Source organism: Aythya fuligula, chromosome 20 (assembly GCF_009819795.1).
Source record: "Aythya fuligula isolate bAytFul2 chromosome 20, bAytFul2.pri, whole genome shotgun sequence".
NCBI lineage: Eukaryota > Metazoa > Chordata > Aves > Anseriformes > Anatidae > Aythya > Aythya fuligula.
This window is the reverse complement of record NC_045578.1, coordinates 4232248-4248792: the sequence shown is the minus strand read 5'-3', so window position 1 is coordinate 4248792 and position 16545 is coordinate 4232248. Positions and strand designations below refer to the sequence as shown.

At 46.8% G+C, this 16545-nt stretch overlaps 1 protein-coding gene across 4 annotated transcripts in view; it reads right to left on the bottom strand.

The window, feature by feature from the left end:
• Positions 1-9862, bottom strand: part of COL26A1 (collagen type XXVI alpha 1 chain) — a 172144-nt gene extending 162282 nt beyond the window's left edge. For all 4 annotated transcript variants that reach the window (XM_032200920.1, XM_032200922.1, XM_032200924.1 and 1 more), the window contains exon 1: positions 9711-9862. In XM_032200920.1, coding sequence (XP_032056811.1) covers positions 9711-9862 — 152 coding nt within the window. The remainder of the gene's footprint in view (positions 1-9710) is intronic.
• Positions 9863-16545: the final 6683 nt, after the last annotated feature.

Here is a 16545-nt window from a genome sequence, read left to right as displayed (position 1 = left end):
ACACGCAAGCAGCCTTTGCACACCACACCCGAAGTTTGGTCACGCTTTTTCTCCCGCATACACACATATATGGCAGATTCCCTTTACACCTCTCAGTGCAGCTCGGGGGAACTATTTACATGCGGCATTCCAGTAGAAGACGACAACACGTGTCACTTCTTGTAGCAGAAAAAAATGGGATGAATTTGGATTGAGAGCACTCCCACGTGTACGAGTCAAAAAGGTTGGTTGAACCCGAGAGCATGGAACAGGGCGAGATGACAGAACAACTACTGAGCCATTTCCTCTTGCAGTCAACGTGTCCGTGGAAACACCCTTCAATTTTTCAGTCATTACTGGCAAAATCTGAGCCTCAAATTCTGTGGGCTGTGTGCAACTCCAGACAAATGCCTTTGTTTTGAAACACACAAAAATACACAACGGAGCTCATGGTGGCATCCCGCAAAGCGAGCCTTGCCTCCTTAAGGCACAGAGACGCTAACATGCACATCAGTAACCCAGGCGTGGGCAGCACAAGGCGCCTCCTGAGTCCACCAAGGGACCAGGTGAAGCACCCTTTCCAAACCCATCTGATTTTTAGCTGTATTCAGCTCCAAAGCCAAGTTGCCCCAGTCATATCCCACCACATCAACTTTCCCACCGCAGTCACAGCTCTGTCCTCACCTTCCCAGACACCAAGCAGCGACTCCTCCAAAAGGTACCCGGGCGCTGGACGTTTGTTTGCAGTGAAGTTGTGTGGTGGTTTCGAGAAGCTGCTTTGCAAACCTCCTAGTGCAGATGCCTTTAACCACTTGGCAGGGGCTGCCAGACAATTAGAGCTTGATTGTTTCAAAGGCCATTACCCAAGAAGATGAACGTGTTGCTGCAGTCCTTGCAATAAGTTTCCAATGGCTTTGGTTGCAGAGGTTTTGAAAGGGTTTTAGCAGACTTTCAGCTATACTATCACGACTCAAGCGTTTTTCTGGTGCTTGGCAAAACAGGATCTTATTATTTCTGCAACACGCACTCAAAGCTTATCCACAGGCCTATAGACTAATTCCTGCAACTTCGTAATCCAAAATTTTTGTATCATTTGTGATATACATTAGCGACTTCCAGTAACAGTGGCCCGAGAGACAGCATTTTACTATGCGATAGTTCAAACCATTTGGCTCCGTGCTGCAGCCCGAAATACACTGCAGGGAGGCTATATATTTTGCTTCAGGTTATGCTGATTTACAACAGCTCTAGGCCAAGTGCTGCAGCATCCTACAGAGCCAATTTGCCTCTTTCGCTCTCGTACGTAAGAGGCAGCATGGGACCAGAGAAAGCTTGCAGCATCACAGCCCAGAGCTGCCTTTGCCCAAAGGCTGGTGCTGCTTGGTAGCACCAGCTGCCACAGGGCTTTCATCGCATGCCCAAGGGTCACTGCTGCTTCCACCGGTGCGTAATTAATTCAGCCTCCAAAGCTCTCGCTGGAGACGGGGAGAGGAAGCACCACAGCCTGTGCCACTGCTGCTCACCCCAGCCCCGCTCAACACCTCCCTCCCCAGCCCCCAAACTAACCTCTTTGTGTACGCCAGGCACAGACCAACTCCCAAAGAGTAATTTCAGTCATCTGGGCTCCGAGAGGTGCATTAAACAAGGAGCACGACGACCTCCATTCTGTAAGAGTGGAAGTTTACACAAGTGCCAAGTATTATCATGGATAGCTTTTATTATAAACTTCTACATGCATTCACATACAATACGTTGGATTTTGCAGCTTTCCATCTAAGCTCTAACCACACCCTCACGAAGTACTCCCCAGAGCCTTCCTTTACATGAAGGGAAATATTACTATTCCCTTTTTAGTCAGGGGAAAGAAAAAAGTCAGAAAGAGGAAACGTACAAGTCTCGGTTCCCAGACTCTGTGCTGCTCTATAGAATACACTGAGCATTGAAGGGAATGGTCTTTTTCTTGGGAAACAGGGTTGAAAACAAAGCCTTATGAATCAGCCAGCTGATAATTAAAAGCAACCAAATCCAGATCACTTTAAGCTGCACATGAGAATCTGGACTCCTCAGATGCCGAATTCCTCTGCCGACCAGAAAAGCCAGGGTCACTTGCCCAGCTGGTCACCATTGTTCTGTCCAATAAAGTTCTGGCAGGAATGCATGTTTAACAAAATACAGAGATTAGGCATAACAAAGAATGCGGCTCCCCCCTCTCTGTTTAGGTTAGTTGGGTTTGCCATGTTGAAATACTGAGGCTTACACATATCAGATTTTCTCTGTCCTGTACTGCTAGCACCAGTGACAGACACAGGCTGACAGCCCGGTTCTCAGGATTTACACTATTTTAGCTTTCAGTTCATTAAAAGCAGCATAAAAAGCTTGCCCCAAAGCTGCAATGACCGTTAAATCAATGTTTTCTTGGGGCCGTAAAGTACCAAAAAAAGAAAAGCTCCCTTTACCTCCAACACGCCAGAAACAGCAAGTTAGACCAAGCCGAAGAATCAAGGTGACAGATTTCAAGTACCTTGCAACAGGGCAGCTCATCTTCAATTTGCTCAGATTTCCCACAAGAAACCCAGCATCCAGCAGGCAAACGCAGCATCAGGAAGGCAACGATCTTCCTTACACCTGACTCAGCTCCTGACAGTAACCAGGATCTTTCGTTCAATCTCCAACCAGGCATGAGAGATTAGCCAGATGCCAAAACGTCACAAAACTAAGTCACACAGGGAATCTTACAGAGATCTTCAGAAATCTTGTAAGTCTTGTCGGGACACAGCTTTTACTGAGTCAGACACCATGTGCAAGGCAGCCCTGGTACCTCACAGGGCCAGCAATTTCTCGAAGTAATATTAGGTGGACAGAAATTTGTGACCCATAAGTAGATTCTCAAAGGATACCGCCCTTGGAGAGCTGTGTGCAAGAAGGCCAGAAACAGCCTGGTTGCACCTTAGTTATCTGGAGGATAACATCAAGGATTTCTGAGCTGCCATGTGGGGTGGGTATGACAGCTTGCACTGCACCAAGTGCACTTTATAGGTAGGGAGCATCTAAGAGCCTGTTACAATGGCAGTCTCTCCTCCCTTTCTGCCTTCATAAAAAGTTGGAAAATAATTTTCTGTGAGAGCCGCACATTAAACTGGAACAGGTATGGCTGAGATACGGAGCTACCAACAGCCTCATTCAGGGTTTTTCTTCTAGGAGAGCCCTTTTAGTCATCCTAGCACAGCACCAGAAATCACGTTTTAGCTGGTGTCCCTTTCACTGCCACCTGAAAATGAAAACAACTCCAGGTTTGTACAAGGTAGCAGTGATGAGATGAGCAGCCAAACGGCCCACCCTGAGCAGGGCCACAAAAAATAGACCAGGAAAGCAAAAGAGAATCAGGCCAGAGGAGAGCCTGGAAGCCAAGCAACCTAAGGGAAGAGGAAGAGAAGTGGCAACAGATGAAAAAGCCTTTTCCTGTAGAGCAGATGAGCAGCATTTCCCTCGCGGTGGAAGGGAGCGTTCACGCCAAGCCCTTCACACACCGAGGCGCGCTGGAGAGCTGCTGGTGGAGCTGTCACCCACTGCTGCCTCGAATAAGGATTCGAAAAAGCTCCCTGTGCTCTACTGTGTTTACAGCAATAATGAGAGCCTGGAGGAAGGGGTTAGGAACATCTGAGTTTAATAAGGGCTGAGCAGCACACAGCAAAGAGAAACGGCTGCCCTTCCGTTCAGGGCTACCACACCCCACCAAGCTCCGCAGCACCCCGCCAATGGCAGGCTCGGTGCGGAGACGTTATGTCATCCCAGCAGCCGCAGCAGCCCATCTGCCCCAAGCCTTTTCGTGATGAGAAGAAGCATTTTGAACCAAGCTGAGAGCTCCCAGCACCACTCTTTTGAAGGGCTAAATAAGCACAGCCCTGGGGGGGGAAGAGCAGATGGAGACTGACCCTGGGCACAAGAGAAGCCAAGAAGAGAAGGGAAGTTTTTGTGCCTTAACCGAGCAACTCCATCTCACAAGGTCATCGCAACAGGGCAAAATGGAGATCCAGCTCATTTAGCACCCACACTGCTGCCTCTTCTTAGTCCTAAAGAGCTCCAACATCCCAACAGGTCAGCAGCATCCTGCTCTGTATGACAAACTGCAATAGAAGACCAGTCATTTAGCACGCAGCTTCTGTGGTCATACTTGCTGCACGCCCTCTCTCACAGCCTGTCTCCAGAACTGTCCTCCTGTGACGCAGGTATCTTTCCTAAAATGCCTTTGTCTCCAGTGTCTGCGTGATATTCTTTTCCCACCTCATGTATATGAAGTTTTTTGTTTGGTTTGTTTTTTTAACCTCTTTTCAAGTACTACGTTGCAAAGTGGAAAGCAGGAAATGAGGATTGTCCATCAGCAGAGTCAAGAACAATTTACTCAGTAGACCTCGGTTACAGGACCGTGTCCGTGGGGATATTTCCCTACCCCATGACTTCACTACGCTGGTGTTTCTGAGATGCTCTGCACAAACACGTGCCTGTATCTAGTGCAAGTACTGCAAGGAAGATCACTTCCATCCAGTTCCTAGGGGCAGAAAAAGTTGGAAGCAATTAAAAGGACGTCTGACTCCATAACCTGATGTCAAGATTGGACATGAACAGATGCGTTTCTAGGCAGTGGTACCTCGCATTGCAGTTGAAGTTAATGTTTTGACAAATGACTTACTTGCTCAGCACAAAGCTGTATCGCCGCGTACCGACAGCCCCAATCAGCTCTCGCAGGACAGACAGGAGACACGCGGCACAGAGGTAATGGGAAGAGTCCTACATGAAAGAAGCTCACAGATACCTTCTCTTCTCAGCTTCAAAGAGGTTTCAAGATCAACTGCTATAATTGTCAGAGGCAGATTCTCTTTTCCAGATAAACCACACAGATACGAAGGAGTAGACTGATCTGTCCCAAATGCTACGTGTCAGGAAGCTGCCTTCCGCTTTCATCTCAACAGCATCCACACCGCGGGCCTGAGTGAAAGCCATTTCTAAACACATAGGAGAGGTTTCTCCTTTGCCAGAGCTATGATTTCCCTTCTTTGGAAGCTGAAAATGAGCCTTAAACCTGAAATCGCCTCCCTTGTCCTTCCCTCTCAAAAATACACAATTATTTCCAAATAGCGTTACAAGAAATGCTTCCACCCAAGCACGCTCTTTACATATTCATCCGTTCATTTCCAAAAGGAGAAAGTTAAAGACATCCAAAAAAAGCCAGAACATCTCAACCAGATTATTCCACGTAATAAACCACAAGTTAACAAATAATTGTTTCTTCCTAAAAAGGAAGCAAGGAACAAAACCCATACGAACCAACATCACCTTTCCCTCCTTTGTTCCTTTCTGTAACGCTACCCAAGGACTCTAGTTCGGATCAGTGCCACTTTGTGTACAAATACACTGTGAAGGAGCTTAAATGTTATTCAATTATATGAAAAGTTGAAAATTCACAAGACAGTAACCCAATTAGTAACGTTTCATTATTTAATTTTTGCAGCTATAACCCTTAATAGAATCTTTGCGATAGCTTTGGCACAGGCTAGCTTTAAGCTCAAAGCTTCAAAATAAACATTACGCTTCAGTGGAAGCAAATTTAAGCACTGCCTACATCTAATTAAAAGTGAATTGAGAGCTTTGAGCGTATTGCAGAAATGAGGTCCAATGAATTCTAACACCACACTACAGGAGAGGCAGCCCACACTTTACAAAACAATCATGTTTCCAGACGTGCTAGGTCTAAATCAAGGAAGCTAACCCATTATTCTAACTCTGTAGACCTAAAGCACTCAGTGCTTTCAGTTTTTCATCATTTTTTAAAGACATTCATATTTTTTCCCCCTTTATCAAGGCACAACCCAGTAAGATAAAGCAGACATGAGCTAGGATCCAAGATTCAAGAACCCCAAGCAAAGCTGTGAAGTTTCTAACCTGACATGTTTCAACTAGGATTTTAGTGCACTAACAAGCTCAGCTTTGAGAAACTGAACAAACAAGGGTTATTGAAAGAGACACGTTTGTTAATTTATCCGAGGGGAGCACAAGTTCACTGCCACCCATTGCTTTGCCTCTCTGCTGCCTTTTCCTTCCTCGAGCTGGAAAATGAAGCATACATGAGAGGAAATGATTCACACAAGCATCTGGAAACGCAAGACAGTAGGAGATTTCCTAAATGAATACAATTTACTGCAGTAACTACAGTCACGTCTGGTATTTCAAAGCCTTTCCAGTGTTGCTAAGTCCTTACACTTCCATCAGCTTCGCTGTTTTAATTGCTTTGCAAAGCTCCAGCACTGAACCCCGCAAGTCAGATGAAGATCAGATGGCTGCAGAGTCCAGGAAACAAACACCGGATGGTTCAAGGGTTTGGTGATGAGCTCAGGACCTTCTGACCTCTTGGTTACCTGGGTAGGGCACTTCAAAGGGGAATTAGCGCCGAGGACTCAGCATGACACAAATCCCAGTTTGTTTGCTTGACATCCCCACGCAGTCTGTGGCAAACCATAGAAAACCAGCGACCCCAGGCAATGAACGGGCTATTAGGTGATGGAGGGAATGACTCAGAGAGCAAGATTCTCTCAGAATAGGGAAAAAAAACATTTCTCCAATATGTATACTCCACACCCACTTAAGAGCCACAAGAGGTTCAGAATGTGGGGCTGAAATTAGGTTCAAACAACCTTTCTCTGGGAAAGAGAATTAACAGAGAGCCATCAGGAAAACTGCAGAGATAGCGTCCTCAAAGTGCTCTGAGAGACTACATAAATCAGGACACTCGTTTATAGGTCACCTTTTAATGCCAAGAACAGGCTTCTATCGCAGGAAGACACCCACTCTTACTTGAAAGCACAAAAACCTCACCTAAGAGGCTGCATTTCGTTATGTTACAGCTTAGTTGTGCACAGTCCTTTAGATAGGGCTGGGGAGGGCCAACCCCATTCCTAGCAAATGTGGTTGTAGGACCACACATGACACTGGCAGGCATTTTGAAAAGAGCAGACCTATGGCAGGTCCACCCAAACACCTTGACCTTGAAAGCCAGCCATTCAAGCGTCCTGTTAGGAGACTGCCCGATTCAACGGGAATTTCAAACAAAATAGCCAGGCTGCTACACTATACAAGGCCAACAAGCACTGCTGCTCAGACTTCAGGCATCAGTACTTGTGCATCCCCTGCAGAACTTGACAGCAATTCAAGCACGTGCCAAGATAGACTGCAAGCATCTTAACAAATAACCAAGATCTGACACTAAATCCAACCAGAAGCTTTTTTTTTTTAAAAAAAAAAAGAAAAAATAAAAAAAAAAAAATAAAAAAAAAAGAGACAAGCAAGCAACGTTTCCACCAGAACATTTCCATAATTTCATTCTGAAGGACGTGAATACGCCTTCTGCTTCCCCCTCCATATTTCCCCTACACACACCAGAGGCTTTTCACATTGCTCAGGGCCTCAGCAAAAGCATCCAGCAGTCCTCAGAGCCTTGGGAGCCCATCTCCAAGACAGCCTGCAACCTGGATACCAAGGCCTAAATCAGCTCTCAAGCTTGGAATGGTTTCCTACAAAGACAGGATATTCCAGAAAAATTGTTGCTGTTGTTTGTTTTTTTCCCTTGGAGAGATCCAACTTTCTTGACAAGTCAACTTTTAAAAAAGTGACCTCAGATTGCCAAACAGCTCAATCATGTCTTCACTTGCTGATTAAGGACAAAAAGACAACTGCGGGAACAGGGAGGGTCTCGCATCAGGAGCCGTCAGCTGCAGAGCATCACATCGGTAGGACCGGGAGCTGCAGCAGGACCCTTTGGTGCTCTGGCCTGCCGGCGGGCATCCAGGAGGCACGCCAGAAGTCACTGGACAAAGCACGAATGGGAGGTTTGCCAAAACTGAGTCTGCAGAAAGGAGGTGAGAGCGGCTGCTGTTGCCTAATGGCAGGCAGGTGCTGTAAGGTCACCCATTTGGATGGCAAAGGGGGCACTGAACAGTGCAAAGAGCAGTTTGTACCAGACTCAGTCCCCTGAAAAAAGTCTTCACATCCACATAGATCAATGTTAAATTTTAGAGCAAAAAGCCTCGTCCTTCATCCAGCACCACATTCGATCCAGACGAGCACAGCTACCCCGACCTGAAGCTGTGCCCTGCAGGAGGCTCCCCACCAAGGTCCAGCTCTGTGGCTGGGTACAGCTTTCCCACACGGACTTTCCCAGCAGAAAGTGAAGCTGTTAGACATTTGCCAACAACAAAACTCCACCACTCAATGGGAAATTCAAGCACGCAAAGATTGCTTCAACGTGTGATACTTGACTAAGTACTCCAATTTTTTATTTCAAAACATCCACCAGTGATTTTTCCCTCCCTTCAATTTATTTCTCCCCCTGCTTTAAACCAGAACGGGAGATACTCGCGTGGCAGAGTTCCACCAGACCAAAAAAAAAAAAAAACCTAAGAGATTTCCCAACATCATTGTTTAAATTAGCCTTAGATGGTTTTATACAGCCCTTTATAGACTTGGAGAGGGATGTGTTCCCCCGGCAAAGGGTCGGCTATCCAAACAACTGAGGCCTGGGAAAATCAAGCAGGAGTGTGAATTGGGGAAGGCCTTTGGTGAGCAGCGACACAGTCCTCGCTCATGTAAGCGTGGTAGCTCTGAACAAAGATCTGCAGGCTAATAGATATGTAAGACAAATGACATGTGGTTCTCATTGCAGCTCATGCTCGGGGAAGGGGGTACCTTGGAACGGCTCCAGCTGGGATAGGTTTATCCCATTACTCTCCTATAATTTTCTGCTGTTTCAACCCCTTTGACAGTTACTGTAGTTTAACATCACACCCCCTACAGACTGAGGCCTGTTTGACAGGCCAGCAAACAAAACCACCCCCACTTGGAGAAGAAATATGCACCATATGTGCGGGCTGTGCGAGGCTAGCACCCACTCTCGTGCTCGTGACACGGCGATCGATGCGAATCGCCACGCAGGAGCCCCAACCCCGTGCCTAGCCCAAAAAGCCAGGGCCAACGAACCTCCTGCACAGCAGCAGGACTCCACACACCGGCTATTAACGAGGGGAGGGGGAAGGGGGTGAGACAGGATGGACAAGCCCTGAATATTAAATTCCCAAGTTCCCATTTAAGGGAATTGCAGGAAAAAAACAGTGAAATTCAAGAACAACTGGAATCAGGTTAAGCCACTCTCCCGCTTCATACAGTGCGGCTCATTCATGTGAACAGCTGTTTCACCTCCAGAGAAATACCCAGAGAAAACAGAGGGGAGGGGGAGAAGACTAAATTGTTTGCTCTACTGAAGCAGCAAGATACAGTAAATCAAGGCTGATTTATATTGTCTACGAGAAACCGGCTGGGGAAGGGGAGGGGAGAGAAGCGTGAGCTTTGGTTTTAAACAGCTATTTGAGAGCTGGGGCTCTGGAGGACAGCTCTGTAATTAAGCTCTTTCCTTTGTTGAGCTGACCAAGTTGTTGCAGCCGAGGGCGAGCACGGTTCCCTCTGCCGGCACCCACCGTGGCAGGGGGCTGCGGGGACACTGCCCACCGCCCCCCATCCCTCCCCGGCGGAGGGGCAGGCAGGAGGGCGGCTTTGGGCCAAAATTCAGCTTTCACTCACCGCTGCTGCTCCGTGCCCCGGCAGGTACGGAGCCTGCCCACGCAGCCAGGATGGAGCAGAGCAGCCCGGCACCCCCTCGGCCCCAAAAAAACCCCTCCGTTGCTACTCACCGGCGACTGGCGAAGCCGCTGCCCGGCGAGCCGGAGCTCTGCTCGGGGTAGTTGTGCTGCAGGCTGGACGCCGGGAATTGATAGAGGAAGCCCGTTCCCAGCGCGCATCCGTGCAGGCAGCAGCACCAGGACAAGAAGAGAGCGAACCGCATTTTTGCACCGCCGGGGGGGCTCCTCCTGCTGTCCCCGCTTGGCTCCTGGGGCGCTGCGGGGGGCACCGGGGACCCCGCTCCCTGCCCCAGCCCAGCCGAGCCCGGCGGCTGCTGCCCGCGCGGGGTCCGGGGCTGCTCGGGGCGCCCAGGGCGCACTCCCAGCCCCCGGCTGCCTTTTCAAATTTGGCGAGGTTGGCCCCATTCCGTCAAAGGGGGCGTGGGGCTTCGGCGTTAACCCTTGGCAGGCCTCGCAGCAAAGCCCGCTGCCGAGGGGAGGCACCGGCAGCACCCCCGGCACCCGGGCACGGGCAGCGCCTGCCCGGTAGCGGAGCCGAAGCGCTGCCCCCGGCTTCCCCGGCTCACCCCAAGCCCCTTCTGGGGAGCCCCCGGCACTGGGGTGCGGGAAGAAAGCTGCCCCAACACAGCCAGGCCGGTGCCTGCTGCCACACCGGGGCAACGGGGTTACACAGGTGATGTGGGAAACAAAATCCTGGAGTCGTTAGGGTTGGAAATGCCCTCCAGGATCATCTGGTCCAACCATCCCCTACCACCAGTGTCACCACCCAACCCTGTACCCAAGCACCACGTCCAGCCTTCCCTTGAACACCCCCAGGGACGGTGACTCCACCACCTCCCCCGGCAACCCGTCCCAGTGCCTGACTGCTCTTTCTGAGCAGAAATGTCTCCTCATTTCAACCTGAACCTCCCCTGGCACAACCTGAGGCCATTCCCTCTGGTCCCATCACCAGTTACCTGTGAGAAGAGGCCGACCCCCAGCTCCCCACCCCTTCCTTTCAGGGAGTTGCAGAGAGCAATGAGGCCTCCTCTGAGCCTCCTCTTCTCCAGACCAAACACCCCCAGTTCCCAAACAGGTATTTTGATCCCACGGAGATAATATGAAAACAGCTGGGCTCATCCCCTCCCTGGGTGAGCACCTACCCCTTCCCCCACAGTGCCCACCTCCAGAGCCTGCACAGAGATAAATAGCCCCTGGCTGGAGCCTGTAACCAGACAAGTTTAGACTGCAAATGAGGCACCAGGTTTTTAAACAGCCGCTGTCATTAATCACTAGAGGAAATCACACAAAAAGGAAGGGGTAAAGCTGCAGGGCAGCTCAGCATAGCCTCCCTGGGCTTAGCCCACAGCTGGCCTCAAGGAGTCCCAGCCCAGAGCAGAGGATGGATCAGCACCCTCTGGGCTCAAAGAAAGCTCAATGGGTCCAGCCCAGCAGTTTGTGAGCAGGCTTGGCAGCTCAGCACAACCACTATTTATTTGCAAAAATCCCCCAGTACTTGGGGCTGGGACATAGCAGGACCATTTGTCCCCAGCCCTGGCTCAGAACCACCACAGAACCTTTCTCTACTTCAGTTCCCCTCAACAAGGGGAACTTCTCTTCCCTTCCACTCAAAAAATAATAATAATAAAAAAAAAAAAGCTTGCCCAAGGGCGTTCAGCCACTCTGAGCCATTTTGCTCAGAGCCAGCCCATAGGAAACCTCTGTTCAAATTGGCAGGGCAGTGAAAAAGAAACCTTAGCCTCTGATCTCCCCTCTCAGTAGGGGAGCAAACTGCTCCCAAACTCACCTTTCTCCTAAGAGCACACTCAGGAGCTGCTGCATTTCCAGGACACTACACAACTCTGAGACTCCTCTACCCGTTAAGCAGGGTGACCATCCTCACCTGTGAGTGACCGCCCTCAGCTGCAGGCACACAGCCATCCTGGGGGCAGCTGTGCCAAGCCCCCACACTCCAGCAGGTTACTGCAGCTCCAGGCTGTGTGCTGAGGGCCCGTTTCATCCTCTTGTCCCAAGCACACTCAGTTTCCTGCCCTGACAGGCTGGGATCAATCATTTATCGGGATTTAGCTGAATAGCACCAGTGGCTTTGTGACCCATTCTCCTGGTTTGGGTTAGTCCCTTCAAAAGCTTTTAGCAGCCTTCATGTTTTAACTGTCCAAGAAGGTTTTATTTCTGATTGCGTGCAAAATTTGCTGCTTCAGCCTTCACTGACTTTGCAAGACCCTAGGAAGAGATATTAAATACAGGTGATTAGATAAGATATGATTCTGGCAAATTGTTAGAGACATCTGTAGGAAGGTAATACCCTTCCTATTTCATGAACTGAGACACTGGAGACCAGAGGTCAAATGACTTTGCTGAAGGCTGCAAAGAGCAAATGACAGCACCAGAAATAGAGCTCAGATCTCCAGGCTCCCATTACTCGTGCCCTCTCCCTAACGCACACTTGCCTCTATTTTGTATGTCTGATTTAAGATGAAAATGAAGAATTAACTTCCAAGCTGTTTTTGGAAAGAGAGAAGAAAGGGTGATATTGTCTACTGTAAGGGGAGAATTAAAGATGACATTTCATTTTTAGTCCTTTGGATATGCATAATATAATCAAACACGATAGCAGTAATAAATGGATATTTTTTCTCCCCACGGTGCTTATGAGTGCAACATATTCGAACAATTTCTCAAAACTATGTTGATAAATTGGAAACGCAGTGATGGAGGTAACAAAGACAGCCAACAAAAACATAATTCATTCAATTTATCAGAGGGACTAGTTTTGAGAAGAGAACCCTTGAAATATGAACGGCCCTATTCTTACAAACCAGACATACTATATTTCAAAAGATAAAGCTACACTTTTTAGGCCTGTGCATGTTAATTAAAGATTTGCCTAGACAATCAGGACTAAATAAATTACTTGGAAGTATTTCACCAACTCAATTCAAGATAGAAGGGGCAGGGATGCATGCTGGAAAGCCAAAATGGATGGAAGCATAGGAGGAAATGGAAAGAGGCAAAGGCCAGGTTTTCAAAAAGCAGCCCCAGGAGGGCCTTCCTCCTGCACGCAGCTCACTTTCTACGCAGGAGACAGTCTTGAACCGCTGTGTCAGAGAACTAATCTATTGGACATGTGGGTACATGAGGTTCCCCATGGTCTGGAGCGTTTTTCAGCTCCTTAGTCCATTTGGCATACCTGGGACATAAAACATCACAAAATGTTCTGTGAAAATATCTATAATCTCTTTAAAGATATACACCACATGCAAGCCAGACAACAAATGAAGTGGGGGCAATAAAAGGAACACTCAGTGTTTAGTCTGATTTTTGTTCAGTTTAGAATGAAAAAGCAGTGGAATGATACAGCAAAAGAGGGATTTCTTTTCTACAAGGTCTTAAGGTGGCATAGAAAGGTAGCAAAGCACTGTCATACCTGTAAGAGCAAAGTCCAGCCCAGAACTGTAATGTCGTCTCAACTGTTCAGGATCATTCACAGTATTGCCAAAGTCAATAACAAGCTGAAAAAAAAAAGAGTTAGATTATTGTTAGAGAACAAAAGAATCATGGCAAATAAATTTTGAGGCCCATTCCTTGCATTTTGTGAGTGCACTTTTCATGTGTATACTAAGTTGAGACCAAAGCAAAAGCAGCTTTGTTCTACTTGATAAAACCTTGTGAAGTTTTACAATTATTAAATGTCCTTTTGATGTTCGATAGAAGTCAGTGATTAAGACCATCTAAACCCAAACATAATTTGGATAAAACCCTTGCAGCTTCCTAAGGAAGCTAGATTATTTCCTTGTGATCTAACAAAGCAATCAAGGAACTTTGGAAAATCAAAAGAGATGGGTAAGAGCTTAGTGACAGTAAGAGTTAAACATCTCTATTATAAGTTAAATTATGAGATTACTAAGTTTATTGTAAAATGTCTATTATTAAGGCGTCAAACCAAACCTGAACCAAACTGAAAATCTAGAGGACTGTGTATTTTTTCTAAGCTAGGAGGAAGGCAGTGTGTTTTTTCCTCAAGATTTCTTGAATCTGACCTGGCATAAATCAATCAAAATGCAATAGACCTGAAAACAGTCACACAAGTAGTTTGGCATATGGTAAACAGAATATCCAGTGGTATTGTATGAAGCACAAGAAATGATCCAGAAGTCATGACTTTGGCAAAATTAATTGACCTTAGAGAAGAATTTTGCCTGAGTGAAGCACTTGTGTGGGTATTATAAAGCAATATAGTGGATAAAATATCTTAGATTGAAACATAATTCAGCCGATGGAAAATTATTGATTTAAAAGATCAGTGAGACAATGCCAACATGGAGTGGATTTACACATATTCTGAGCATTATTGTGTCCTGGGATGAAAAAATTATGTGATCTTTGATGTTAGGCAAAAAATCCCCCAACTGGCCATGCAGTGACGCTCTGACCTGCACATGCACAAGGCCTCTGACACACCCCTGACGTCCGGGATTCACCAAGAAAGCTATAAAGCAGGGAGTCCCACAGGCGTGGTAAAGCCCATGCACAGCAGCACCAGGACTATTGCGCTCAAACCTGCCACAGCGGAGACGCAAATAGAAGCCAGGAAAGACTGGAAGTTGATTAATGCCTCTTCCTTCTCCCTGCTAGAAGGCAGGATCTATTACACATAGATTACTCTTGGCACAAATTTGTCTGCCTTGTTCTGAAAGGCCTCAAGACAGAAACTCCCCATGCTCTTCTGACAACATACTCCAGTGCTTCCCTCTTTGTACGGGTAGTTTTTCTTAACATCCAGCCTCAGTCTGTTTTGTTGTAATTTAAGCTCTCAATGTCTTACTTTCTCCATTATGGACATAAAAAATGATCCTGTCTCTCTTTGAGCAGACTTTTAATTCCTCAAAGTACTTTTTGAAATGTTTGAACACCTCTCCTTGCCTTCTAGAAGCAAAACAATCCAAACTTCTTAAGACTTTCCCTGTAGGTCATATGTTATATTCTTCTGATTCTTTTTTGTTATTTTCCCCTAGTCTTTCAAGCTGGTCTACATCTACCTCATAGCACAGCACCTGTAACCTATACCTCTGTGCAATATCTTTTCTGCACAGCCCTGTTGAGGATTTGCCTTTTTGGCATCTGTACATCATTGTTAATCCATGTTTAATTTGGGATCCTCTACCTTTTTTCTGAAGAACTGCTGGCCTGATTTTCCCCATCCTTTATTTGCTAGTTAAAACTATTTCTGCCAAAGTGCAGTGCCCTGCAGTTGTCCTTAATGAGTTTCATCTTATTCTATTCAGATCACATCACCAATTTATCAAGACCATTTAAAATTTTAATCCTGCCTTCCAGTGTTCTTGCTTTCAGTCCCAGCTTCGCCTCATCTGCAGATTTAATAAGCATTTTTCCTCTCCCATCACTGAGATCACTAAAGAAAACATTGGGAGGTCTGTCTTCATGTCGATATCCTCAAATTATGTTCCTGATCATTAACTGTTCATTAAGCATTATTCAGTCCCAGAGGGCTGCCTGCTTCCTTGATGCTGTACAGGACATAAACACCGACCTTACAAACTCTCCAAGCCATGGACAATCCTGAACTTCTACCACAAAACAAAGCACTTCATAACACGTGGTGGAAGAAGCTACCAGATGGCAAGTCTGCAGTTTTCAATGGAGTCACTGACAGCAAGATATCCAAATCCAGTGCTATCCAGACACTTATCTGATTTGAAAATCTATCTTGACTCATGGATTCTCTCTGAATCCCAGAGAAGCAGGGACTTTCATGAAGAAAGAATGTTTCGGTTTTGGACTCTGGCCCTGAAATCCTCCTACTTCGCAAACTCCCTATGGATCCAGACTGTCTGACTTGAGCACCCCACCATGACTGGGAGTCCAACATCCCTTTCGTATTGCGCAAGTGACTTAAACGGGTGTGGGCTGACCCCTTTCCTAACGAAAATAAAGGCAAATAAAACAAGAAAGTGCATCTGGAGAGAAGTACCCTCCTCCCAGACCCCGTACACCCCAAAAACCTAAAATGACCTCAAGTTTCACCCTAGGTGTCTGCAGGTAAGGTGGATTAGTACCAGGCTCATGCTTTCTCCCTCTTCTCTCCTTTGCCTTATTCCACAGGTTCCCCACCTGGCAGCCATCTGTCCTCGCACACCAAACTTCTTGCCAGTCAATGCCTTCCTGCACTATCTTTGCCTCTAGTGGACCTCACCACCCATGCTGTAGGGCCTTCTGCTGCCTCGGTGCTGCAGGTGTTTCCGAGCTTGCCCTGGCATGGCTTTCAGCATTTTATGTGTCACTGGTAAACAGACAACCACAATCCGCTATCATACGCGTATTTTCCTTACAGATCTACCCTCACCTTATTATGCTCTAAAGCTTCTAGTTTCAAGGGACCCCACCAGTAACTGACATTACATATTTCTTGAAGCATTCACATGAGCCTCTCCCTTCTCTGTCCTCATTCTTTTCCCAAGATTCTGTTTTTTAAATTAAGTCTCCTTGTTTTCATAGACTTTGTCTGTTTCAACGTGATTAATCCTCTTCATTATTTTAAAATCATTGACTGAATCACAGAAAGATCTCTTTTTAAACAAGATAATACCAAAGCTCTTCAGTCTTGCTTTATAACTTAGACCTGAAAGGCACAGTATTATTTTCATTCTCCCTGCTTTATCCCCTTAATCATATCCTTCTTAGGTAGAGTGAGCACTACTGAAAAGAGCACTCTGAACAAGAACTCACCAGTGTTTTATGTAATAACAGTAACACCTCTTTTGATATATACTCTGTTCTTACCGTAATGCAACCCAACATCCTGTTCAGTGGTTGGGGTCTTTTTTCTACAGCTGTGTGTTAGGCTGAGAGCTCTGGGGATTATTTA